General features: G+C 43.1%; 1 protein-coding gene across 1 annotated transcript in view; it reads left to right on the top strand.

Moving 5' to 3' along the window:
• MATN2 (matrilin 2) overlaps nt 1–26332 on the top strand; it is a 77070-nt gene that overhangs the window by 26726 nt on the left and 24012 nt on the right. The window contains exons 3-12 of the mRNA XM_075270304.1: nt 2136–2705; nt 7687–7809; nt 9647–9769; nt 9934–10056; nt 11783–11905; nt 12917–13039; nt 22713–22835; nt 23300–23422; nt 25294–25416; nt 25745–25867. Of these exons, the coding sequence (XP_075126405.1) occupies nt 2136–2705; nt 7687–7809; nt 9647–9769; nt 9934–10056; nt 11783–11905; nt 12917–13039; nt 22713–22835; nt 23300–23422; nt 25294–25416; nt 25745–25867 (1677 nt within the window). The remainder of the gene's footprint in view (nt 1–2135; nt 2706–7686; nt 7810–9646; nt 9770–9933; nt 10057–11782; nt 11906–12916; nt 13040–22712; nt 22836–23299; nt 23423–25293; nt 25417–25744; nt 25868–26332) is intronic.

The following is a 26332-nucleotide window of genomic DNA, read 5'->3' on the forward strand; positions in this document are numbered from 1 at the left end:
AACGGAGGCAGCCGGTCACAAGGGGAAAATGGAGTTGGCTAAAAAAAAAATGCAGCAAAGTCCACAACAAAAAACTGTGTTTTCGCAATGTGAGGCCTTAGCCTTAAGTTACGTTCAGACGTTGGAATTTGGTCCAGAATTTGACGCGGAATCTGCGAATTCAATGGGAGCCAGTCATTTCTTCGTGGAAGCGACGTGCCCTATCTTCCATGGCTGAATCAACCGCGGTAGACCATGGCGCTTCACTCCCTCCAGACTAGGCCCATTCATTTGGGCCTATTCCAGAGCGGAATTCCGCAAATGGCTATCTCAAATTCCAGACAAAATTCCGATGTCTGAACTTAGCCTTAGGCACAAACTGTGGGTATCCAATGTTGATAAACCAAATGTAGGCCATTGAGATGACTCCTATTGAAGATCCACAAACCATTCATAAGTATAAAATGTAACGTCTTATAGCCAATCTACGTTTCATACCCTTCTTAAGCTGTAACCTTTTTCCCAAAAATTTAATAAAAAGAATATTCAAAACAAAAATATATAACAAAAAGTTAAAGGGAGCCTATTAGAGATGAGCGAACACTGTTCGGATCAGCCGATCCGAACAGCACGCACCCATAGAAATGAATGGAAGCACCTGTGACGCCGGCCGCCGGCAAAGTCAGCGTCACAGGTGCTTCCATTCATTACTATGGGTGCGTGCTGTTCGGATCGGCTGATCCGAACAGTGTTCGCTCATCTCTAGAGCCTTCCCCAACCCCTTCAAGCTGCCACCATAGTGATGTAGGCGCATGTACAGTATGCACCACAAAGTCTCACACATGCATAGCCACATATGAGCTGTATCTTAGTATACTCCGCATACTGTGCATGCGCAAGACTTCACAGAGCAGATGATACATTGCAGCAGCAGGACCAGTGGCATAACTACCGCCATAGCAGCAGAGGCGGCTGCCACAGGGCCCGGGACATTAGGGGCCCGGTGGCAGCCGCTACCGCTGCGTTTTTGTTTTTTTTAATAGGCCGTTACCGGCTGGAGTTACTCCAGCCGCTAACGGGCCCCATATACTTACCGATCCTGGCAGGGGCCGGGATCGGTAAGTGACACTGCGGGCCCCACAAGCACTATTATACTCGGGGGTCTTTTCGGACCCCCAAGTATAATGATCGGAAGTGCAGGAGAGGTAACTGAACATAAAAAACTGTGTTACTTACCTCTCCAGGCTCCGCGCAGGCTTCGGCCTACTTGTGTGACGTCTCAGACGTCATATGATCCGGGCCTGCGTCCTTATGCGTCGCGATGCAGGCTCCCGGTCACATGACGTTCCTCACGTCATTGAAGATGGCCGCCAGCGGGGAGTCGGGAGACAGGTAAGTTACAGTGGGTTTTTTTTTATGTTGTTCTTCCCTTGGATCTCCGATTATTATACTCTGGGGTCTGAAAAGACCCCAGTGTATAATAATTGTTAATGGGTGTCCACAACGGGACATAATAGTGGGTGAAGGGGCCACTATGGGGCGTAATAATGTGTGCAGGGGCCACTATGGGGTGTAATAATGTGTGCAGGGGCCACTATGGGGTGTAATAATGTGTGCAGGGGCCACTATGGGGTGTAATAATGTGTGCAGGGGCCACTGTGGGGTGTAATAATGTGTGCAGGGGCCACTGTGGGGTGTAATAATGTGTGCAGGGGCCACTGTGGGGTGTAATAATGTGTGCAGGGGCCACTGTGGGGTGTAATAATGTGTGCAGGGGCCACTGTGGGGTGTAATAATGTGTGCAGGGGCCACTATGGAGCGTAATAGTGTGTGCAGGAATGCGGGGAGTAGGGTCGGTCGGGGTTTTCGACGTCATCGGGGGGGGGGGCCATGTCAAAGGTTCGCCACGGGGCCCCGCCATTCCTACTTACGCCACTGAGCAGGACTATTATGAAGGTATGATATGTAAGCATGGTACAGCGCTTACACAACTATGGTGTCAGCTTGAAGGATTTGAGGTAGGTGACAGACTTGGTGACATTCTGGTGATACGTGTATAACTATAAAACAAGTAAATTGCATCATATGTCTACCATGTTCTTTGCACCTGGAGTACATCCGTCCTAACAGTGTTTCCCAATTGTTTTCCTCTACAGGAGAAGCCTGCCACAACAAGCCGCTGGATCTTGTCTTCATCATTGACAGTTCCCGGAGCGTCCGTCCATATGACTTTGAAAAAGTCAAAGAATTTCTCATCACTATGTTAAAATTTCTTGACATTGGCCAAGACACTACTAGGGTGGGCTTAATACAATATGGCAGCACAGTTAAAAATGAATTTTCCTTGAAAACTTACAAAAAAAAGTCAGATATCGAACGTGCAGTCAAGAGAATGATGCACCTGGCCACGGGCACCATGACTGGACTGGCGCTTCAGTATGCCATGAACATTGCCTTTTCAGAGTCTGAGGGTGCTCGTCCTGCAGACATGTATGTGCCAAGGATTGCCATGATAGTGACGGATGGCAGACCTCAGGATCCTGTCGCTGAAATTTCTGCAAAAGCCAGGAATTCAGGAATATTGATCTTTGCCATTGGGGTGGGACGGGTGGACATGCAAACCTTGAAATCTATTGGAAGTGAACCTCACGATGAACATGTTTTCTTGGTGGCCAATTTTAGCCAGATTGAAACCCTGACCTCTGTGTTCCAGAACAAACTTTGCGGTAAGACTTAATATTTATGTATTTTTGTCTTTTATGGATCCAGAATATAAAATGACGTATTTATCTGAAATGGAAGGGTAATGCGACTCTCAAACTGACCCATAATGTAGCCGTGATGAGGCACACACACAAAATATATTTAACATCTTCACCACCCAAGCCACTAGTAATGGGGATTTTAAACCTAACCCCCTTGGGCATGTTATCACCAGTCTGGGCACCAGTCCAAAACTTGCTCCCCTGTGTACACAGACAGTAAGTCTCTACTGTGTGGTAGACCTGTGAACTACAGGATTATATTATCACCTATCAAATCCCTCCTGACAGCTCTTAGATATGTCCCATCTCCACCAAGTTCCACCTCCCTTATTCCTCTCTATGTCCCTCTAGTACTGCTTAACATAGAATTTCTCCACAATCTATGTTATAAAACTGCCCTCACACTGTCCATCTTTGCTGTGTGCAGAGTCTCGGTGTACAGTAACCTGTGAGATGAGGTTTCACAGTACTCCTCCTGCTTCTATGAGATGACAAAGAGAAACATGTCAAAGCAGGAGTCAAGGGAGACAGGCTGAAGTATCATATAGAGAACACTGAAACTCTGCAGTTTGAGATAGGGTGCAGGTACAGAGCAAGTGTTTAGGGGAGTCATATCAGGGGGAGAGAAGAAATCAAGATGGTAGACATCCCATAGATGGGTACATTTATGGTTTTCCCTAAGGTTTACATTATTCTTTAAGGATAGCCTGTGCTGCAGTATGTAGGCACCACTTTTTGTCAGGGTCCTACTTTAATCTCTCTTTTGGTGTGGTTCTTTTATCTGTTTGTTCTACTGTAATCTTTTTGTTGGAGTGCTCCTTTAATCTTGTCAGGCTTCTTTCTTTGCTGTGTGCTTCTTTTATCTGTTTGTTGGTGTTCTATTTTAATCTGTTTTAACTTACTTTAACTTGTCTGTTGGTGTTCTACTTTAATCTTCAAGTCTGCATATTACAAAACACGCCCAAATGAAATCAGCAGCCCTCTCCCAGAATAAGAATGATGCACTGCAGTCGATGTCCTGGTCTCTACATGACCCACAGAACAAGCGCTCCCAAATGAAAACCAAATGTGAGCTGTTTATTCGCTGGGACATGTGTGATGTATAAACACCTCCCATGTGGATTCTGTTTCGGAGGTCTTCTTCCTTCAGTTATCATACAACTTGCATTGCTTCTTGCTCAGTAGTTTAGCAAGACGTAAGGAGGAAAGGAATAAGACTTCAGCATGTGGCGGTGCAGGGTGTCTTACTAGTTTGTAACCTTGGTGGCACATAGGTCTGCATAGGAGCTGTAGGTACAAAACATTAAAGGGGTTGTTCAGTCCCAAATTTTCCATACTGATGACCTATCCACAGGATAAGTCATCATCATGTGATCTGTGGAGCCTGACATCTGTACCCTGCACAGGTCAGCTGTTCCTGCATACACTGGGTGCCAGAAGCTGCTGCATTGGGCAGGGAGTGTGTGTAGGCTGCTCTTATTCAAGTAATAGGAACAGTACCGCAGCTCCATCCACTGTATAGCAGCGGTTCTGGGAAATTGCAGCACTGCTACTATTACTTGAATAGGAGAGCCTGCACACGTTCCCCATCCGCTGCAGCAGCTTCAGTGCCCAGGGTCCAGGTGTTAGATACTGATTTATAAGATAAGATATTCCTTTAATAGTCCCACAATGGGGAAATTTCAGTGATACAGTTTCATACTGTAGATGGTACAGTAGTATATAACAGGAGAGAAACACATACAAGCTCATGGCAGAGAAATCCTAGGAATCAGAGCAACTAAAAAAGAAAGAAACACAGACACACTGCAGGATCATTTAGTTCTCTGTGCGGATTGATGTTAATAATAACAATAATAATAATAATAATAATACAGCCGACTTGGTTGTTGTAGGACACGAGGAGGGGGGGTCACAGCATGTAGATATAACAAGCAGAAATTTTTGTAGAGGTGGGGGACATAGTCAGCTATTATGATAACATGTGGCAGTTCTTGGTAGGTGGTGAGATCCCCTGCTCACAGCTGATAGTTCGGTATCTTGCATCAGCGCTATTGTCCTTTTAACCACAAAAAAAAAAAAATGCCCCAAATGTCCTTCGTCACAAGCCCTCCTCCTCCTTACCACAGTGTTCTACTGCCCCAAGGAAGTCAGAGACCATCCAGGTATACATGGTGCTGCTCTCTTGCCAAGATTCCATAACTCATGGGGTAGGTGGGTGATGGTAGGTTCCCAGGCTGTAGCAGAGTCCCACATGTCCACAGTAATAGAAAGAAATACCAGTCAGCTGTAGCATCTTCACACATCAGCAAGTGACGCCAAAAATCATCTCCTTGAAGAAGTCCACACTTCCATGTAGGTTTTCCTCCATGCCGCATGGTGAGCCATGCTGTCCTAGCTGGGGGGATGGTAACAGGTACATGTGGAAACCAGCTGAACCAGGTCTTGTCATTGTCCATGCTTTACAATGGAAAACAAAAGGAACAAAATACTCCACAGGGTCTTCCATTCGATTTATAGTTGCTAATTCATAGTGCTAGATTGCTTGGTTACCGGATTCTTGAAGATACAGAGAAAAAAGAGTGAAAAAGGAAAGAAAAAGTTTGCTCCCAGCTTGGAGCACTGCATCAAGGCAGCCAAGCCCCTCAGGGCAGGAGCCAGTCCTACATTTCAGCTGTGATTTCAATAGGTGCTGATCTGCAATACTGGTGCCCAGTTACTACCAGTGTCAACCATTGCAGTACCGGTACCCAGCCATCACATCAGATACTCATATTATGCATACCATGGAGCTGGAAGGAGTTGGCTCTGGTCCCTGAGATGAGTGCTGATCTCTGTTGGCGGAGTTGTATAGCGGAGATAGCAGTCGGGGAATCAGGTTTTTCCTGGCCACTATCATGGTTCTTCATAGACCTAGCTATATCCAGTTGGCGCAGGCCTCCTACCCCTTGCACTCCCTACAACATGCTGTATATAGTATGAGCATCAGAAGTGACCCCATACAGCTGATCCATGGGCGGGTCTGCTGACAACTGCCACCAACCACATAACCACCGATCAGATATTTTTGGCCAATCCTAGGGATAGGCCATAAAACAATAAATAAATTCTGTACAGTCCCTTGAAGATAGATCAATATCAGATGATTTGGGATCCTCCTCTCTTTGACATGTGACATCACATATATGGGTGACATGGCCTTAAGTAGTTCATTCCTATGCAGATGAATGGGACTGAGCTGCAATGTCTAGCATAGCTGCAGTACAATGTAAGGCTCTGTAGAGTGAACTTTCCAAAGGCCGATTGGGGTGCTGGTACCTGGACCCCTACTAATCTGATACATCATCAATAACACAGTCCTGGAAAAACCCATTAAGCAATATGTCTTAGTATTTGCACTTAATGAAGTAGAAAGTTCTTTCATCTTCCTCATATTCCACCTTAAAGAAATAAATCCTGACTTGCTTGATTTTTTAGTTAGAAACATCTGGTCAACCATTTAAACCTTCTGGTGTTGGTTCATTGTTCGGAAAAAATATCTCTTGGCTGGAAGAACAATGCTGCAAATGTCTCAGAGCGCTTCTTGTGCTCCTTCAATAATAATGTCCTAGCGGAGAAAGCCTTATGAGTCCATGACTTTGACTGACCCCTTACTAAGCGTGGGAGGTCTACGAAAACCCTGTGGTTCAGTGGAGACCCCAGGGACTCTACCGTTACAAGAGACCAACCCCTTGAAAGACATTTGCAAGTGGGACAAAAAAACCCACAAGAATCCCCTTTGTGTTGCTGCAAATACGACTGCTACATCAGTGAATGAGAATTGGGCCGTGGGGATTTGTGGTTGGTTTACACAGTGATTTATAGTGAACTCCCCTCGTGGCGAAGCTCCAAACACTCAAGTGATACCATGAACCTCAACTAAAATAACCAGTGAATGAAGCTACTGTATATACAATAATAAACACACTCGAGACATGTATATACACATAACATAACATATATACTGTTCCAGAAGCTAGCACTAAGTGATACATAATACTAAGAGTCAATATAGCTCGAGAAGCCTTTGGGAAGAGACCAAAATATTCGGGAATGTATTTTTTTTTCCATTAAAGGGAATCTGTCAGCAGTACGATCCTAAAAATTGCTGACAGAGCTAGATAGGTTACAGGAAGAGAGGGTCAACTATACCTATATCACCGGTCATACAAGTCACACGACCAAGGAAAAGAAGTTTTAATCCACCTTGTGATAAGGTCCAAAGTGTCCTTTGGATGATCCCTCATCAAAGTGCCACTAACACTCTGCTCCACCCTGAAGATCTCAAGAATGGTCACTCAAAAAAAGAAGGCAATGGTTGGGGAACGTTCAAGGTAGAGTCACTTTGTTATTCAGGTCAACCCAGAGGACACTTTGGATGTTGGAACAATTTGGATTACAACTTTCTTTTCTTGGACCAGCCACGTAGGATTGTTTTATATTTTTATTATTTTACTCCCTGGTCATAGGATTAAGATGGTCATGAACTTACCTACAGGTGGTGCTGGTGGTGGCCTTGTTACAGATTTTTTTTTTATCAAGGTTACTTCCATTGACTGACCCCACAAGATATTTTTTGGCAGACTTGGTCAACTTTAATGGAATCTACCTGTAGTCTGTGGCCCTTCATAGACATTAGATTGTCTAAAGATCCATCAAAAATAGCCAACACATTAAATCAAGATTGGCCAAAATGAGAAGATTGACGATACTTGGGAACGTTCCTAAGAGGAGTCCAACGATGACTATGCCAGACTAAACAGGAAATCGAGGGCATTGGTCGCTCATTGGCCATCACTTATAATTTAACTTTTCCAAAAGTGGTAGAAATCCTATATTACATGTCATGGTGGGCTATTATCTCCTGCTCTATAATGACATGATGTGTATTTCTTTCTTACAGCTCCTCATGTCTGTTCTACCATCACACATGGCTGCGATCACTTCTGTATCAATACTCCAGGCTCGTACTTATGTAGATGTAAGCAAGGATATATCCTAAATCCAGACGCGAAGACCTGCAGAAGTAAGTCACAATCATTTAAGATATCATCCTATAGACCGAACAACACAAGCAGAGGTTGTATTGTGAAGTCTTCATATGCCACATTTTTCTTGATAAGGAGTTTCCGCTTTGGTGCAGGAATTCGGTGTATTCTTGTGTAGAAAACGGTAGTAGACCTATATATTCCTATCTTTCCCGTGATGAAATTCTTTTAATATGACATAGAACTTCAGGTAATCCAATGTGTCTCAGTATCATAGTGTGCCTTAAGAGCTTAATATTCAACGCAAGCCTTGAACCATATTGGTGCCCAGTAAGTGAGCATTTCCAAGACGAAACCAGAAAGTGGGGTCCAGAAAGGTCCCAGTAAGCACCAGAACAAGACTGGTGGGGATTGGTGAAGTGAGTGTTATGCTGCCTCTTTTGTATTTCTATAGCACTCTGAGTCTTCAAAAATTTGATTGGCCAATTCTAGTTTTTGGGGGGTTTTCCGAACCTGAAATAGGAACAACTTTGCATTATACTTCTCAATGGCCTTCTACTTCTTCTTCCTTGTCCCATTACTGATATCTCTTCATCCAGGGTGAATATTAGGATATGGTAATGTGACATGTTTATATATATATGTGGTTATAGCGCATATTATGAGTAAACTGTGGACAAATTCATATGTTACTGCACTATGGACGAAGCGTTCCACTGCCTAGTCTTGATTGTACTCAGGGGTGTAATTTGGGGGTTACAAAGGGTGCAGTTGCACCCAGGCCCTGGAACCTTATTGGGCTAGTAATGCGTCTCTTCCCAATATAAAGATACCAATGATGTATTATAGTTGGGGTGTCTGGTATGGATTTGGCACTGGGGCGTAGGAGCTTCACGTTACGCCTCTGCTTGTACTAAGGGTTATCTGCAACAAGTAAAGAATTCCAGCAGTAAATAAATTAGAATTTTCATTACAAAAATTACTTTATCAGCTGAAGATGGAAGAAGATAGCAAATGCCACCATCTGTGATGTGTCCATAGAAATGCAGACTAGTGTATAAGGCTTAGTTCACACGTGAAAAAAGCCTAGCTGATTTTGTCACTGATTTTTCAGCGTCGCTTATTTTGGACACTGTTTTTTGCATTGGATGCTGTTTTTGGCACTGTTTTTGTCGCTTTTTCAGTCACTGTTTCAGTCACTGTTCAGTCACTAGCGGTTTCAGTCGCTGTTTTTGCCAAAACAGCTGCAAAAATAAGCGACCAAAAACCGCTAGCGGTTTTTTCAGTGCCCCATAGACTCCTATTCATTTTTTCAGGCTTTAAACGCCTGAAGAAAGGTCATGTTGCTTCTTTTTCTGCTAGCAAAAAAAGCTAGCAATAAAAAAAGCTAGCAGAAAAAAAAAAGCTAGCAATTCACATAGGGCTACATTTTATGGAGGCTGATTTGGCCGCGAAATCAGCTGTCAAAATCAGCGTCCATGTCCCCGTGTGAACTAGCCCTAAGAATGATATCATGTAATTACAACATTGGGATTTTTCAAATTTTTTTTTACTTTTCTACCCAAAGAGTTACATGAATGACCGGTGAATTTGTTATGCAGGAATAATTGATACTTCCAATAGATATAAAAAAGATATAAGGCTAAATCATTTGCAAGACTCCATCATGTATATGTTGTGTGGTATAACAGGTGCTGGTACCCAAGTCACCAGATAGAGCCGCAGGCTTAAAAATCTTAGAGATCTGTTATAATAGACCATATCAAGCTCTTGTTTTATGTGGGAACATCTCATGTTGTTCTTGCCCTTTGCTACTGATATTTTGGAAGTCATTGACTGATGCTCCATTGTCCGTTATACCCTTGTATTGTGCAGCCGAGGACTTGTGTGCTACAGAAAAACATGGATGTGAACAGATCTGTGTCAACACCCTGGGATCCTATCTGTGCCAATGTTATGATGCGTACAAGCTGGCCAAAGATGGCAAGTCCTGCATCAGTAAGTATTATCAGTACAATTACTATTAACCCTTCCATTTCTGAAAGTATTTTTACTTTGCACCTGCCTAAAACTTTTACACAGTCCTTTATATATAACTTGTATTTATATCATGGCACCATACTTTTATCACCAGACGCTGACATTGCTTTTCTTCTCTTTAGTTGTGGATTATTGCGCCTTGGGTACGCACGGCTGTCAGCACGAGTGTCTTAACGCTAACAGCTCATATGTCTGTCAATGTCGGTCTGGCTTTATTCTGAATCCTGATAAGAAAACTTGTCGGAGTAAGCAAACTCTTTGTCCTTCCGTGAATATCAATGTTGAGTTAAATGAGAAACCGACACGACAATGTTACTTTGCTGATTCTGTGATAATATAATGAAAGTCACCCGGTGTCACCCACGTCTTGTACGGTGGAAGTTTCATCTATAAATAAAGTGTAATCTGGAGTTCACTTCGGGAAGATTTCAGGTAGAGCTGATAGATGACAGTGAGCGCACTCAGCCCCCCCAGAGAGCAGTAACTTGAGAGTACTCCACCTATTCTCTGCATCACCCATTGGTTTTGGACTGGCCCACCAGAATACCAGGGAATCCTTCGGTGGCTCTAACACAATAATAGGCCAGCAGAAGCACCCAAAATTGAAGGTTACTATCAGACGTGTAACCAGTGGTGTAACTACCGCCATAGCAGCAGAGGCAGCTGCCACAGGGCCCGGGACATTAGGGGCCCGGTGACAGCCGCTACCGCTATCTTTATACTTGGGGGTCTTTTCGGACCCCCGAGTATGATGATTGGGGGACCGGGAGAGGTAAGAAATATAAAAAACACTGTTACTTACCTCTCCACAATCCTGCCAGGCCTCCTTCCTAGTTGTCTGATGTCTCTGACGTCACATGAACCCGGCCTGCTTCCCGGGTCATGTGACGTCCGACGTCATTGAAGAAGGCCGACAGCGGAGGAGCTGGGGACAGGTAAGAAACAGTGGGTTTTTTTATGTTTTTATTCCCCCGGGTCTCCGATTATTATACTCTGGGGTGTGAAAAGACCCCAGAGTATAATAACTGTTTATGGGTGTCCACAGTGGGACATAATACTGTGTGCAGGGGCCACTATGGGGCACAATACTGTGTGCAGGAGCCACTATGGGGGATAATACTGTGTGTAGGGGCCACTATGGGGGATAATACTGTGTTCAGGGGCCACTATGGGACATAATACTGTGTGCAGGGGCCACTATGGGACATAATACTGTGTGCAGGGGCCACTATGGGGGATAATACTGTGTGCAGGGGTCACTATGGGGGATAATACTGTGTGCAGGGGCCACTATGGGGGATAATACTGTGTGCAGGGGCCACTATGGGGGATAATACTGTGTGCAGGGGCCACTATGGGACATAATATTGTGTGCAGGGGCCACTGTTGGGGATAATACTGTGTGCAGGGGTCACTATGGGGGATAATACTGTGTGCAGGGGCCACTATGGGGGATAATACTGTGTGCAGGGGCCACTATGGGACATAATATTGTGTGCAGGGGCCACTGTTGGGGATAATACTGTGTGAAGGGGCCACTATGGGGCATAATAGAAAGCACAGGAATGTGTAGGAGGGGGTCGGTCGAGGTCTTCGGTGTCGGGGCGGAGGGGCCCCATTTCAAAAGTTCGCCACGGGGCCCCGCCATTCCTAGTTATGCCACTGCGTGTAACTTAAAGTTCATGGGCTCAATGCTAAATTTGTAATTTGGCTCCTATTTACCATGTTCTAGCTATAACACTGGTGTCTTCTTCAGTTGTACAGAGGCCTTTAGGCCCCCTCAGGCTCCAGGGCCTGGTAGGGATTGCCACCGCTGCACCCGCTTTAGCTATGTCCCTTTTCTATTTACTGTGGGTTGATGAATCATTTTATCTGTAGGCCCAAGGAACTCCAGTCCGACTTTGTCCCCCGTTACTAATATACCTATATACCTATATACAATTCACTATTACAGCCTGTCATTTTCCTTAGGACCGGATTACTGTGCATTATCTAATCATGGCTGCCAACACGAGTGTGTTAATACCGATGAGTCCTATAACTGTAGGTGTCGGCCAGGATATTCACTCAATGCAGACAAGAAAAAGTGCACAAGTAAGTTTATTTTATTTTACTCACCTGGGCTATATATCCATGTGTATCAGCATTGGTTAGCTATGGGAGTTATGGGTTAAAAGCCATAAACAAGGAGCCAATGTTATGTTATATAGATGCGCCCTAGCGCTTCATTTATTTGCTGTCAGAACTGGATAGAGCTGAATTTATTCTGTGTTCTCAGGAGTGTACACTCACATGTGCAAGTTTCCATTAGGTTTTAAAGGTGCTTTACCATCTCCCTGTTTCAACAGCTTTGCCTACTGTCTCTTCTTCTCAATTCCTGTATTCTTCAGCAAGCTGGTGGGAGGCAGCTTTGACTGTTTAATGAAGTATGACAATATAGACTTTGCATTTACCTTGGGATGATTTATTGTGATTACTAGTATGACATTACACAGATTTATATAGCACACATACCATGTGTACACATACAGAGATAGTAAACAGCAATTAGCTGAGCTGATTATCCTGCAGGCCGAGCTTTAGATAACACTGAGAGTACTCAGCCTCCCCAGAGAGCAGGGACTCATGTCATCAGTCCTGTCTTATCACATAGGCCTTCATGTGTAAACAATAGGAGGAATAATTTCACATAGCAGGCAAACAAAGTAGCATTGCTAAAGGTTCTTTGAGATGGGAATACCACTTTAATCAGGGATTTTGATGCCAAAACAAGAAAGAATTTTAAACAAGTAAGACCCTCTTTTCTTTATACTTTCTCTCATTTTATGATCCACAACCGATTTTGGCTTCAAAATCTGCATAAAAAACCTGAACAAAATGTGAATGTGTGAATATACCCTAATTATGACTCCCTCTGCAGTAAATTACGCCGCACTCTCAGGATCCTGGCAGGGCATTGTCATGTATTATTCATTGTGCTTCAGTCAGAACATTGTATTAGGATGCTGAGGTTGGTTTTGTATTTCTTTGGTGTCGTAATGTTTGTGAATATAATGCCTGAATTTACTAGATTTATTTATTTTTATTTTTTTTACCCTTTTGCAGAAATTAACTACTGCGCGCAGGGTGATCATGGATGTGACCATGAATGTGTCAGCGGCGACACCTCATATGTCTGTAAATGTCATAAAGGCTATGCTCTGAGTCGCAACGGGAAAACCTGCCGGAGTAAGTTGCTATAGAGACTTCATATTTCCTAAAAAAAAAAAACACAACCAAAGTGATTACTGCAATTATACAAGGCAGGAAACAGAAATGAAGTCAGAATACTGCAGCTCCGACATACATGTAAACAATATGGTGCTGATATGTTACAGCTGGCTCTGCCGCGCGCTAGCTGGAGGGTGAGGCACATACAGCGGAGAATACCGACCCTCTGGATAATCTGTTCTTTTACACTAAATACTGCAGAAAATTGTTCTTTCTGTAAGGGTAAGGCTGTACGTGGCGCATAAGGCAGTCGCATTGCAAGAAAATCTTTGCTGGCATGTGGTCTTATTGATAATGGTGCAGTTTGTTAGGGTGGTCACACACCACGCAACCAGGGTGGCATCCACAACGTGCAGCCATTGTCCATATTATGGTTTTTCCTACAGAGCTTTTCACAGAAAATACACATAGGTTTCTTCTGCGGACTTTCTACTTCCATTACACCTATAGGGAAACCGTAACAGTTTTGGAAATCGTAGCGTGTCTTCTGCGTGTATTTTTTCACAAGGTGTCTTCACTAGAATCCCATCCACCTTGCAGTAACTGTAAAACGCTGCTGTTTTTACTGCATCATTTTCAACGCTGCTAAACTGAAGCATTTACGCCACGTGGGGCCCCATCCTTGTAGTAAGTAGGCTCATTTATATTCATTGCCAAAAGGTGCATAAAATGAAGCAACCATTGACTTCTCAAAGTCAAACATTAGCAGTAACATGGATGACAGGGGCAGATTAAGAATATCAGGGTCAAGGACTGTTCGGAAAGATAGGGCCCCTCGCATTCCTTCTCGCCAAAGATCCCAGTGAAAGAATAATGTCTCATATTGGCCTTCCAGACTGAATAATGTTTCATAGTGGTCTCTCCACACAGTATAATGTCCCAAAGTGACTCCTTCATGCAGTATAATGTCCCAAGTGACTCCTTCATCCAGTATAATGTCCCATAGTGGCCCTTCCATGCAGTATAATGTCCCGTAGTGGCCCCTTCATGTAGTATAATGTCCCATAGTGACACATCCATACAGTATAATGTCCCGTAGTGGCCCCTTCATACAGTATAATGTCCCGTAGTGGCCCCGCCATACAGTATAATGTCCCATAGTGACACATCCATACAGTATAATGTCCCGTAGTGGCCCCTTCATACAGTATAATGTCCCGTAGTGGCCCCTATATACAGTATAATGTCCCGTAGTGGCCCCGCCATACAGTATAATGTCTCGTAGTGGCCCCACCATACAGTATAATGTCCCATAGTGGCCCCCGGACATTATGAGCATCAATAGCTGTAAAACATGCAGATAAAGAATAATGGTCTAGGATTGTTTTTCATGGATTGGGTTGAACTCTGATCAGAAGCAAAGATAAATCTTAATGTAACATCATACAGTGGGTTTCTAGGCAGGGTCGGTCGTGTCCCCAGCTGGACAATGCTCTTGTGCACAAAGTCCCTATAAAAAGCATTTGCCGAATTGTGTGAACAACCTTGGCCAGCCTGCACAGAGCTCTGACCTCAGCCCTATAAGATACCTTTGGGATGGGTCGGTCTATTAACACCAAACCATGCTTTATGGTCCAATGTCAATGCCTGACTTCATCGCTGCTCTTATTCCTGAATGAGTGTACATTCCCACTGCTGAAAATCTTATCAGAGCTGTTACAGACGATTGGGGTCTGTTAGAGCAGCAAATGGGCATAAACTGCTTGTTAGTTTTGGAACAAAAAGGAATTTCTCAGAAACAGGTTATAAGTGTCTGATTCAGACGTGTCCACTCACCCGGTATACTCGGGGGTCTCGCGGTTTTCAGGTCGTCTCACCCGAGCAATAGTCTCTTCCATCTGGATGCCACCTCAATAATATTCGCCGCACATTGACATCACCTCAGTCTAGTGGATATTAATAAGGAGGTTCCCGGGAAATCTATTTATCAATTTAGACTTTAACTTTATAAATGTTTTCATTAGGTATCTGTGGGGATTTGAACCCACGAAACAAAGTATGTACTACTTCTATAGGTTTTTCGTATACCAAGCTGCAGTAGTATTATATAGTGCATATATGTAACTGTGCCCCTTTATCAAGGCCACGCCCCTTAAAAGGCCACTCCCACTTTCACAACGACTTACCCTGTGAAGGGCTGGCATCTCTGCTGATTAGTTGAACAGAGCAGTGGTCACGCGTACATGCTGCCACTCCATTCAAAGTCTATGGGAGATATAACATGTTTAGTTCTATAGATGCAGCACACTTGTATGACTTCCACCCCATTAAAATGGGGAATACGGGACCCCCATTCTTGTAATTGGGGAGGGTCCAATGGTGATCCCTCTAGTAGTTGAACACTTACTAGTTCTATAATCAGTAAAAAATATGCAAATCTATTCTCCAGGATGTAATTAGCTGAACAGTGCACTCTGTATGCCGCCTATGCTGAGGAGGCCCAATAGGCCGAAACAGTGCTGTCCATAGCTGGGAATCTGTTCCTTTTGGAATAGAAATACTAATTTGGCAATGAAATCCGCATCATGATAGTAGGCTTATTAACTGAGTCACGCATGATGTTAAGGATGCTGCCTTCTAGAGGACGGCGTACAGAGTGCACTGTTCTCCTAATTATATCCTGGAGAATAGATTTGCATATTTTTTACCCAGAATCCCTAGCAGAGCAGGAATGACTTGTAAGTCTCCGTACTGCCTATGTAGGCACACACTCTCCCTAATGTGTATGATTATCCCCTGACCCTAGTTCTATAATCCCAATTATTATACCCTTGATAGTATATCGCCCCCTATATCTTACACTATATGCTGGTGATGGTCTTGGCGACAGTCTTAAACATCCCCATCATTTACGGCCCTCCATAGTATGTCGTAACCTTGGCCACGTTTCCTTTATTTCTTTATTCTCCAGTCACGGGACTAGACATTATTTCGAGCCAAAATAGAAAAAAAAAAAGTCCTAAAATTTTATTCTAAGATAAACAGATGTTGAGTTTTCTTGCAGAAAGCTCTCTACAAACAGCTGTTGGGCCGGTTTTACACTTCGCAGCAGACTTCCCGGCAGTCCTCGTACGAGGCTGTACCTGCAGGCACTTAGGATTTAGGGCGACATGATTCATTGTTTTATTTGGTCCCTGAAGTACAGAGTTATATGTAAGGAGGAGAAACATGAGTGCTGGGAATATTGTCAGCGAGCCAGTGCTCATCTCATCCAGAGTCAGCAGTAATTGTAAGCATCTGGCACCCCGGACCACTCTCTAGTTACTGGCATTACATTCATTCTATATTACTTAAAGGAGATCTCCACATTCTGCCAAACGCCTTGAGATTTGTGAATGTGAGAACTATGGACGTCTTTAAAGTGAATCTTTGGCCTTTAACACTGCGCTGGTTTTGATTAATTTACCAATATATCTTTATTCTGTTTGGAATTTTGTTTCTTCTAATACAGAGTTCCACATACATAACAGAGATGTCAAGTTATAGAAATCTTGCACTACCTCCGGCAACTCCAACTCTTGACATTCTACAATAGGTTCCGTTTTACTGATTCTGGCACAGGTGGAATTTTTTCTCTAGCCCCCGCCATTCCCGAGCAATCATTGCTTTTATATTCAGCACAACTGTGCTCTCTGATGTCAGGTGGGAGGTGCCTGCCATTCTGATCTAGTTGAGGACCGCCCACCTGACAGTAGAGAGAATAATTGTTCTAAAAGTAACAGTACTGTTTGTTCAGGAATGGTGGGGGTTAGAGGAAAAAATCCAACTGTGCTGAAATCAGTGGAGCTGCGCCTATTGACAGATGCAATGAGTTGGATTTGGTGGAGGTGGTGAAAGGTTCCCTTTAAATGATAAACCCCTGTCTGCCTTCAGATGCCTCTAGAGGAAGTTTGGTTTGTACATTAAACTCAATAATATAACAGTATGCAGTAAACTCTGTGTAGCATTACATAGTTACCATGATTCCTCTAGGGCGGGAGCTACTTCTTGGTAGTTTTACACTAATATATGAGGTTAAAAGTAGGGCCCCACCTCTGGAGCAACAGCCATTTTCATTTTGGTTCTCCCATTCCAATAGTTTTCATTCTCAGTAAAAATAAGCAGAAATAGAGCTCTACCTGTACTACATGTCCTGTACTGCTCTCTACCTGTACCGTACTGCTCTCTACCTATACTACATGTACTGTACTGCTCTCTACCTGTACTACATGTACCGTACTGCTCTCTACCTGTAATACATGCACTGTACTGCTCTCTACCTGTACTACATGTACTGTACTGCTCTCTACCTGTACTACATGTACCGTACTGCTCTCTACCTGTACTACATGTACCGTACTGCTCTCTACCTGTACTACATGTCCTGTACTGCTCTCTACCTGTACTGTACTGCTCTCTACCTATACTACATGTACTGTACTGCTCTCTACCTGTACTACATGTACTGTACTGCTCTCTACCTATACTACATGTACCGTACTGCTCTCTACATGTACTACATGTACTGTACTGCTCTCTACCTGTACTACATGTCCTGTACTGCTCTCTACCTGTACCGTACTGCTCTCTACCTATACTACATGTACTGTACTACTCTCTACCTGTACTACATGTACTGTACTGCTCTCTACCTGTACTACATGTACCGTACTGCTCTCTACCTGTACTACATGTACCGTACTGTTCTCTACATGTACTACATGTACCGTACTGCTCTCTACATGTACTACATGTACTGCACTGCTCTCCACCTGTACTACATGTACCGTACTGCTCTCCACCTGTACTACATGTACCGTACTGCTCTCTACCTGTACTACATGTACCGTACTGCTCTCTACCTGTACTACATGTACCGTACTGCTCTCTACCTGTACTACATGTACCGTACTGCTCTCTACCTGTACTACATGTACCGTACTGCTCTCTACCTGTACTACATGTACCGTACTGCTCTCTACCTGTACTACATGTACCGTACTGCTCTCTACCTGTACTACATGTACCGTACTGCTCTTTACATGTACTACATGTACCGTACTGCTCTCTACCTGTACTACATGTACCGTACTGCTCTCTACCTGTACTACATGTACCGTACTGCTCTCTACCTGTACTACATGTACCGTACTGCTCTCTACCTGTACTACATGTACCGTACTGCTCTCTACCTGTACTACATGTACTGTACTGCTCTCTACCTGTACTACATGTACCGTACTGCTCTCTACCTGTACTACATGTACTGTACTGCTCTCTACCTGTACTACATGCACTGTACTGCTCTCTACCTGTACTACATGTACCGTACTGCTCTCTACCTGTATTACATGTACTGTACTGCTCTCTACCTGTACTACATGTACTGTACTGCTCTCTACCTGTACTACATGCACTGTACTGCTCTCTACCTGTACTACATGTACCGTACCGCTCTCTACCTGTACTACATGTACCGTACTGGTCTCTACCTGTACTACATGCACTGTACTGCTCTCTACCTGTACTACATGTACCGTACTGGTCTCTACCTGTACTACATGCACTGTACTGCTCTCTACCTGTACTACATGTACCATATTGCTCTCTACCTGTACTACATGTACTGTACTGCTCTCTACCTGTAATACATGTACCGTACTGCTCTCTACCTGTACTCCATGTACTGTACTGCACTCTACCTGTACTACATGTACTGTACTGCTCTCTACCTGTATTACATGTACCGTACTGCTCTCTACCTGTACTCCATGTACTGTACTGCTCTCTACCTGTACTCCATGTACTGTACTGCTCTCTACCTGTACTCCATGTACTATACTGCTCTCTACCTGTACTCCATGTACTGTACTGCTCTCTACCTGTACTACATGTACTGTACTGCTCTCTACCTGTATTACATGTACCGTACTGCTCTCTACCTGTACTCCATGTACCGTACTGCTCTCTACCTGTACTCCATGTACTGTACTGCTCTCTACCTGTACTCCATGTACTATACTGCTCTCTACCTGTACTCCATGTACTGTACTGCTCTCTACCTGTACTACATGTACTGTACTGCTCTCTACCTGTATTACATGTACCGTACTGCTCTCTACCTGTATTACATGTACTGTACTGCTCTCTACCTGTATTACATGTACCGTACTGCTCTCTACCTGTACTCCATGTACTATACTGCTCTCTACCTGTACTCCATGTACTGTACTGCTCTCTACCTGTACTACATGTACCGTACTGCTCTCTACCTGTACTACATGTACTGTACTGCTCTCTACCTGTATTACATGTACCGTACTGCTCTCTACCTGTATTACATGTACTGTACTGCTCTCTACCTGTATTACATGTACTGTACTGTAGTGATTCCCCAGCTTCTAACAGCACTTTTTTAACTTCTATATAAGGTCTTGCTTTTCTATATTAGTTATTTGCATATTTAGTTTTAATTTATATATTTTATTATTTTACCCCTTTGGGGCTTTTCCCCAGAATTTTCCATAGAGTTATGGGATCAAATTAATATTCTCAGTTTACAATGGTTGTCTCGGAATGAATTATTATGGTAACTGGAGGAAACGCTGTGTAATCAAAGCCTGCAGAAAAAAACAGGGCCACCCGCACTGCAACCAATGCAAGAGTATTATGTGTCACAAAGAACAAGCCACAGGTAGTAAATTGTATGTAGGACTATGTGTATGAAACACTGAAGAGCTATTCTAGAAAGCTACTGGCAACAGAAGAATATTATATTGTATAGCATGTATACATCACATGTGGTTGTCATTGTCCTCTATAATTTCATGCACAGTTTGCCCATATTATGTCTGTTGGAATGTAATGCTTTGTTCATCCAATGTTTTTGAGGTTGTGAATATAATATGACTGAGTTAGAGTCTACATACGGTAGAATAATGGGCTATAGAGTCTCCAGATTCCTGGATTGGTTGCTAGGTTCCAATGGAGCAATGGTCAAGGTCCCTAGTCCTCACCTGCTTTAGTTATGGGAGCACTCCAGGGGCCATGGTATACAAAGAAAAGATGGAAAACATGAATCATTAAAAGGAGACACATTTACAATGCAATTATATGGAGTTCTCCATGAGTCAGGGGCCTGCGCTGTAAGGAATGGCAGCCATGTAGAGAATGTTTAGTGACCTTTTTTTCCTGTGCATGGAAACTTCTCAACTACATCTTCTGCCCAGTCTATGTTAGGCCTTCTTAACACAGTGTATGTTTAATGGGTTTGGGGAACCAGTGGAGAGTCTTTGATTGGGTCCCCGGTGTTGCCCAAGGACATGAACATAAACTCTCCGCTGGATTTCCGGCCGAACAGAACGATGAGTATATAGTTTTTGTTACTTTAGGTCTCCCTATACATTAACAAAAGTACTGAAACACTCCTTTACATTGCACTGTGATTGTTTACGTAAAATATCCAGTAGTCTAAAGCAGGGGTACCCAAACTTAACTATAAAATGGAACTATAAAATGTTTCTAAACCTGGAGAACCCATAATGTAGTCCCTGCCTCCATGAAGGTTGGTGTTATCCAGGGTGAGCACTAATGCAATCCATTGCAAAATACCAGCACTTGTATGACAGGCTGCATAAAGCAGCCTATCATACAAATGAATGCCTGACAAGCCTGGGAGCCTTCAATAGGCTCCTGGCTGTAACGGCAACAGATTGCTGGCCCTGAATCTCGTTTCGGGTGTCGACAATCTTTGCCAAAATGGCTCGGGGGCCTCAATGTCCGTGATCAGTGTGGGCACTAGCCCCAGGTCAATCCTGAATGGCTGCCATATTTAAGTATTGAACATCCACCATACTATTATGGTGAAAGTTGGAAAGGGGTTAATGGTCTGAACAGAATTCCAGGAGAGGGACTTTTAGCATTATTGACAATACATGGACTAAGTTTCACTGAAATGAATTGAGTTCCTGTCTACACATAAGAGGCTGTGATAGTTGGAGAGTCAGAGTGTTGGTCACGTGACACATCTGAGGACCAGTAGCGAGTGGATAACAATCAAATACAGCCACTGGTAAGAAGGTCGCCTTTACTAAAATCACATCACCTACTTTTCTAACAGAAAAGAAGTAGTATATATGTAGTAGGACGTCTCCTAAGCATGTGGGTTTATGTAGTGAAGATTCAGAGAAATATCAACTGGTGCATTTCTGTGAGATACCATCTTGGTTCTTAAATTTTACAGATTTTCAATTGTTACCTCACTCCAGTTATTTCCTCTTCAGACGTAGGTCAGCAGTAATGTGACTAGAAGAAATCAGGGACCTCCTACAGATTTTGTCCCCGGACACCTCTAGAATTACATAGTATTGATGGACAGGCCCCACCGTAGCATTGTATGATGTCTATGACAAGTAACTTGCCTTGCTTTAGCAGCTGATGAGTTGATGGGTTAATTGTCCAAGGACTGACCTCTGCAGTCACGTCCCACAGAGAGTTGAGACCGAGTAGTATTTGCATGGAACATTATACAATTAGTTTTGATGTCCCACATGGATATGTCAACATAGGAAACCGCCATGAGAAATACATTCCATGGAAAGCTAGGATGGATGTTTTACAATGTACATATCGGCAGTGGTGCAGCGATAGTGGGTCAGAGGTTACATGTGCGCCTCAGCAAGGAGGGTGAGGGTGTTCTATGAAAAATATATAATGGACAGGGCTAAATAATACCAACAAATGAATATCTCACTTATATAATGGTTATAGGGAATGTGTCAGCAGTAAATTATCTAATTTTTAAACCAAGTTTTTATGTTAGGGCCCAGGCACATGACCGAGTATACATCCGAGTTGGGGGCTGAGTTTGTCTCGCAATGCAGTTGAATGATATCCAAGTGTATTCCGCGATGGATTCATATCTATTGGGCTTCTGATCCATTCTATTCCAAAAACACAGAGCAGAACAAGACCTGTTCTATAATCATCCATGTTATCATAACGAAATGGATTCAGAAGCCCCATAGACGTGAATCTATCACGGAATGCACTCGGAAATAATCTGACTGTATTCCATGATAAACTCGGCCCCCAGCTCGGATGTACTCAGTCATGTGCATGGGCTCTTAAACATATAATCTTTGAATTTTTTTTTCATCATTCTTGTCACTATCTCTATTTTCAAAAAAAAGTGTCATATCCTGCAATTTATGCTATGGCCACTAAGCCTAATAATAGAAGGACACTTGCCAATTCTATAGAGGTTTCCTTTGCAGCTGTTACCTCACAATAGATGATATTACAGTTTATCTGCCTCTGCTCGTCAGTCACTGAGTAGGACCGCCCACTGGACTCCTAAGCCACATATAGGACTACTAATACACATTTACTAACACAACTATATATCAATCTACTTGGCATCTCCATCTCTATAACATGATGCCCAGAGACTGGACTGCATTTTAATGTGACAAGTTTTCTTTAAAGTATATGTAGATAAGATAATTACATGGTTGTATGAAGGTCATTTAGATGGCAGTACCAGGGTGCTTCTCACAGTCTGGCAATTACAGAACATAATATTTATCAAAGTCATAGAAATTAGCATATTTCGGCCAAATCAGATTATCATGTGTTATTTCTTTTCCATTAGAGGTTGATCATTGCGCTGAATCGAGCCATGGCTGCCAACACATCTGCACCAACACAGACGAGACCTACGTGTGCCAGTGCTATGAAGGGTTTGTGTTGAATGATGATAAGAAGACTTGTAGAGGTAAAAACATCTTCTATTTTACTCTAGACACACTTTCCTATTCTATTCTTTTCATGACATGGTGTTATAGGAACCTACACCTGACCCTTACTGCCAAGGAACCCATTACAGAGCTTAAGTAACACATCAAATAGGTCAACAAAGCTAACAGTACTTGTTGCTCAGGAATGGTGGGGGCTAGAGATAAAATTCCAACTGTGCTGGAATCAGAGGAGCGGCGCCTATTAACAGATGCTAAGAACTGGTATAAGTGCAGGTTTAGAAATGTCCTCTTTAATTTGACCATACACATTGTAAGACTGAGGTTCTTTGGTCTGCAGGATACATGTATGGGTTTTCAGGTGTTTTATGTACTTCGGTATAGGGTTAGATCACGTGAACATGTATTAGGCTTTACGTTATATGGTCCTGACGTGATATGTCATATACCGTCTAGTACATGACAATATTATTTTGCATTTCAGCGGTGGACCACTGCGCTTCAAACCAACATGGCTGTGAGCACTTGTGTGTCAACACAGAAGGGTCGTACAAGTGTCAGTGCTTCGAAGGATATTCTCTTCGGGATGATAAGAAGACCTGTCAGAGTAAGAGGCTGGTATTCTGTTCTTGACATGCCATGGTACAAGTGTTTGCTCTTTCCTTGGTCTTTATATGTACAGACTCTTGTAGCCTATCAGATGTTAATGTCATCATTTGTAGCCCCTTGGCAAACGACATCAGGGGTTAAAACTGGACCACAAAAATTCACAGAGGTGGAGGAGAGTAATGGAGTAATCCTAGATGGTGAACATTGCTTTGTCTGGGCTCTTGGAGGTGGTTAGTATAGAATTCTTGGTATGATGATATTATGATAACCAAGAGGGTACGTACTATAGAGGTAGAGAAACTTACGGTCCACACATAAGAGACTGTATCAGTTGGGAAATCAGGGTACAAGGTCAGCAGTAATGTGACGGGGAAATCAGGGACCTCCTACAGATTTTGTCCCCGGACACCTCTAGAATTACATAGTATTGATGGACAGGACCCACCCTAGTATTGTATGATGTCTATGACAAGTAACTTGCCTTGTTTTAGCACCTGATTTATACAATGGGTTAATTGTCCAAGGACTGACCGCTGCAGTCACGTCCCTCAGAGAGTTGAGACCGAGTAGTATTTACGTGGAATATTATATGATTAGTTTTGATGTCCCACATGTCATGTCAACATAGGAAACCGCCATGAGAAATACATTCCATGGAAAGCTAGGATGGATGTTTTACAATGTACATATCGGCAGTGGTGCAGCGATAGTGGGTCAGAGGTTACATGTGCGCCTCAGCAAGGAGTGTGAGGGTGTTCTATGAAAAATATATAATGGACAGGGCTAAATAATACCCATAAATGAATATCTCACTTATATAATGTTTATAGGAAATGTTCCACCACAAAAGTATCTAAGTTTTTATGTTAGGGTCCAGGCAGATGGCCGAGTATACATCCGAGTTGGGGGACTGAGTTTGTCACGCAATGCAGTCGAATGATATCCAAGTGTATTCCGTGATGCATTCATGTCTATGGGGCTTCTGATCCATTCTCTTCCGATAACATGGAGCAGAACAGGACCTGTTCTATAATCATCCATGTTATCAGAACAGAATGGATCCGGAAGCCCCATAGATGTGAATCTATTATGGAACGCACTCGGATATAATCTGACTGTATTCCATGAAAAACTCGGCCCCAACTTTGATGCACTCAGTCATGTGCATGGGCCCTTAAACCTATTGTTTAAGAATCTTTGAATTTTTATTTTTTTTTTCACTTCTCTTGTCACTATCTATGTTTTTTAAAAAGTGCCATATCCTGCAATTTTCACTGTGACCACTAAGCCGAATAATAAACGGACACTTGCCAATTCTGTAGGCGTCTACTTTGCAGCTATTATCTCATTTAAATCACAGACAGAATTACAATAGAGGATAACACCTCTATAGATAACACCACTGACCATCATTACACCCGCTACTGACAACAGATGATGTTACATTTTATCTGCTCCCGTTCCCTGCACAGAAAATATTTAGAAAACTCTCCCATTGCCCTTAATGAGTGGTCTCTAGACTGTGCATAACTGTCAATCACTGAGTAGGACCGCCCACTTGACTCCTAAGCCACATATAGGACTCCTAATACACATTTCCTAACACAACTGTATATCAATCTACTCGGCTTCTCCGGCTCTATAACATGATGGCACAGATTGGACTGAATATTAATGTGACAGGTTCTCTTTAAAGTATATGTAGATAAGATATGTACATGGTTAGATAAGGGTCATTTAGATGGCAGTACCAGGGTGGCTATTACAGACCCTAATTTTTTTTATCATAGTCATAGAAATTAGCATATTTTGGCTAAATCAGATTGTAAATGGAAAAAATGTTATCATGCGTTATTTCTTTTCCATTAGAGGTTGATCATTGTGCTGAATCGAACCATGGCTGCCAACACATCTGCACCAACACAGACAAGTCCTACGTGTGCCAGTGCTATGAAGGATTTGTGTTGAATGACGATAAGAAGACTTGTAGAGGTAAGAAGATCTATTTTACTCTACATACACGTTCCTATTTTTTTCATGACATGGTGTTATAAGAACCTACACCTGACCCTTACTGCCAAGGAACCCATACACAATAGATCAGCCTAGTACAACCTACCTAGGGAGAGAGGAATCTCGGCTAAGCACCTGCAGAGGTGTATGGCGGCAGTGTGAATGGATTTTCAGGGGTTTTATGTATTTCCATATAGACTTCGATCATGTGAATATGTATTAGGCTTTATGTTATATGATAACCTTTGGTCCTGACGTGACGTGTCTTATACCGTCCAGTACATAACAAGATTATTTCGCATTTCAGCGGTGGACCACTGCGCTTCGAACCAACATGGCTGTGAGCACTTGTGTGTTAACACAGAAGGGTCGTACAAGTGTCAGTGCTTCGAAGGATATTTTCTTTGGGATGATAAGAAGACCTGTCAGAGTAAGAGGCTGTTATTCTGTTCTTGACAAGTTATGGTACAAGTGTTTGCTCTTTGCTAAGCCTTTGCGTGTACAGGACTCTTCGCTCCGCAAGCAGATTGCAGTTGCAGGCGGGAACCTAGTCTTAGGCACTTAGCCAGGGATATGTATCCACATATCTGCCGACAAAGAGGGACCGCCCACCTGACAGTAGAGAGCCTAATTAGCATATTGGGTGCTGAGACTGACTGCACTAATTGCTCAGGAATGGAAGGAGTTACAGAAAAGATTCCAACTATGTCGGAATCAGTAGAGAGGTGCCTGATGAAGGATGAAAAAAACTGGAGTTGTTGGAAAGGCGGTGAAAGGTTCTCTTTAATCTTTTCCAGACATCTACCATAATAGTACATTGATAAAAATGGCTTCAATGGCCGTGATATGTAAACCTGACAGCAATGCCTATGATGAGTGCCCATACTGATTGAGT

The sequence above is a fragment of the Leptodactylus fuscus genome, chromosome 4 (genome assembly GCF_031893055.1).
Source record: "Leptodactylus fuscus isolate aLepFus1 chromosome 4, aLepFus1.hap2, whole genome shotgun sequence".
Classification (NCBI taxonomy): domain Eukaryota; kingdom Metazoa; phylum Chordata; class Amphibia; order Anura; family Leptodactylidae; genus Leptodactylus; species Leptodactylus fuscus.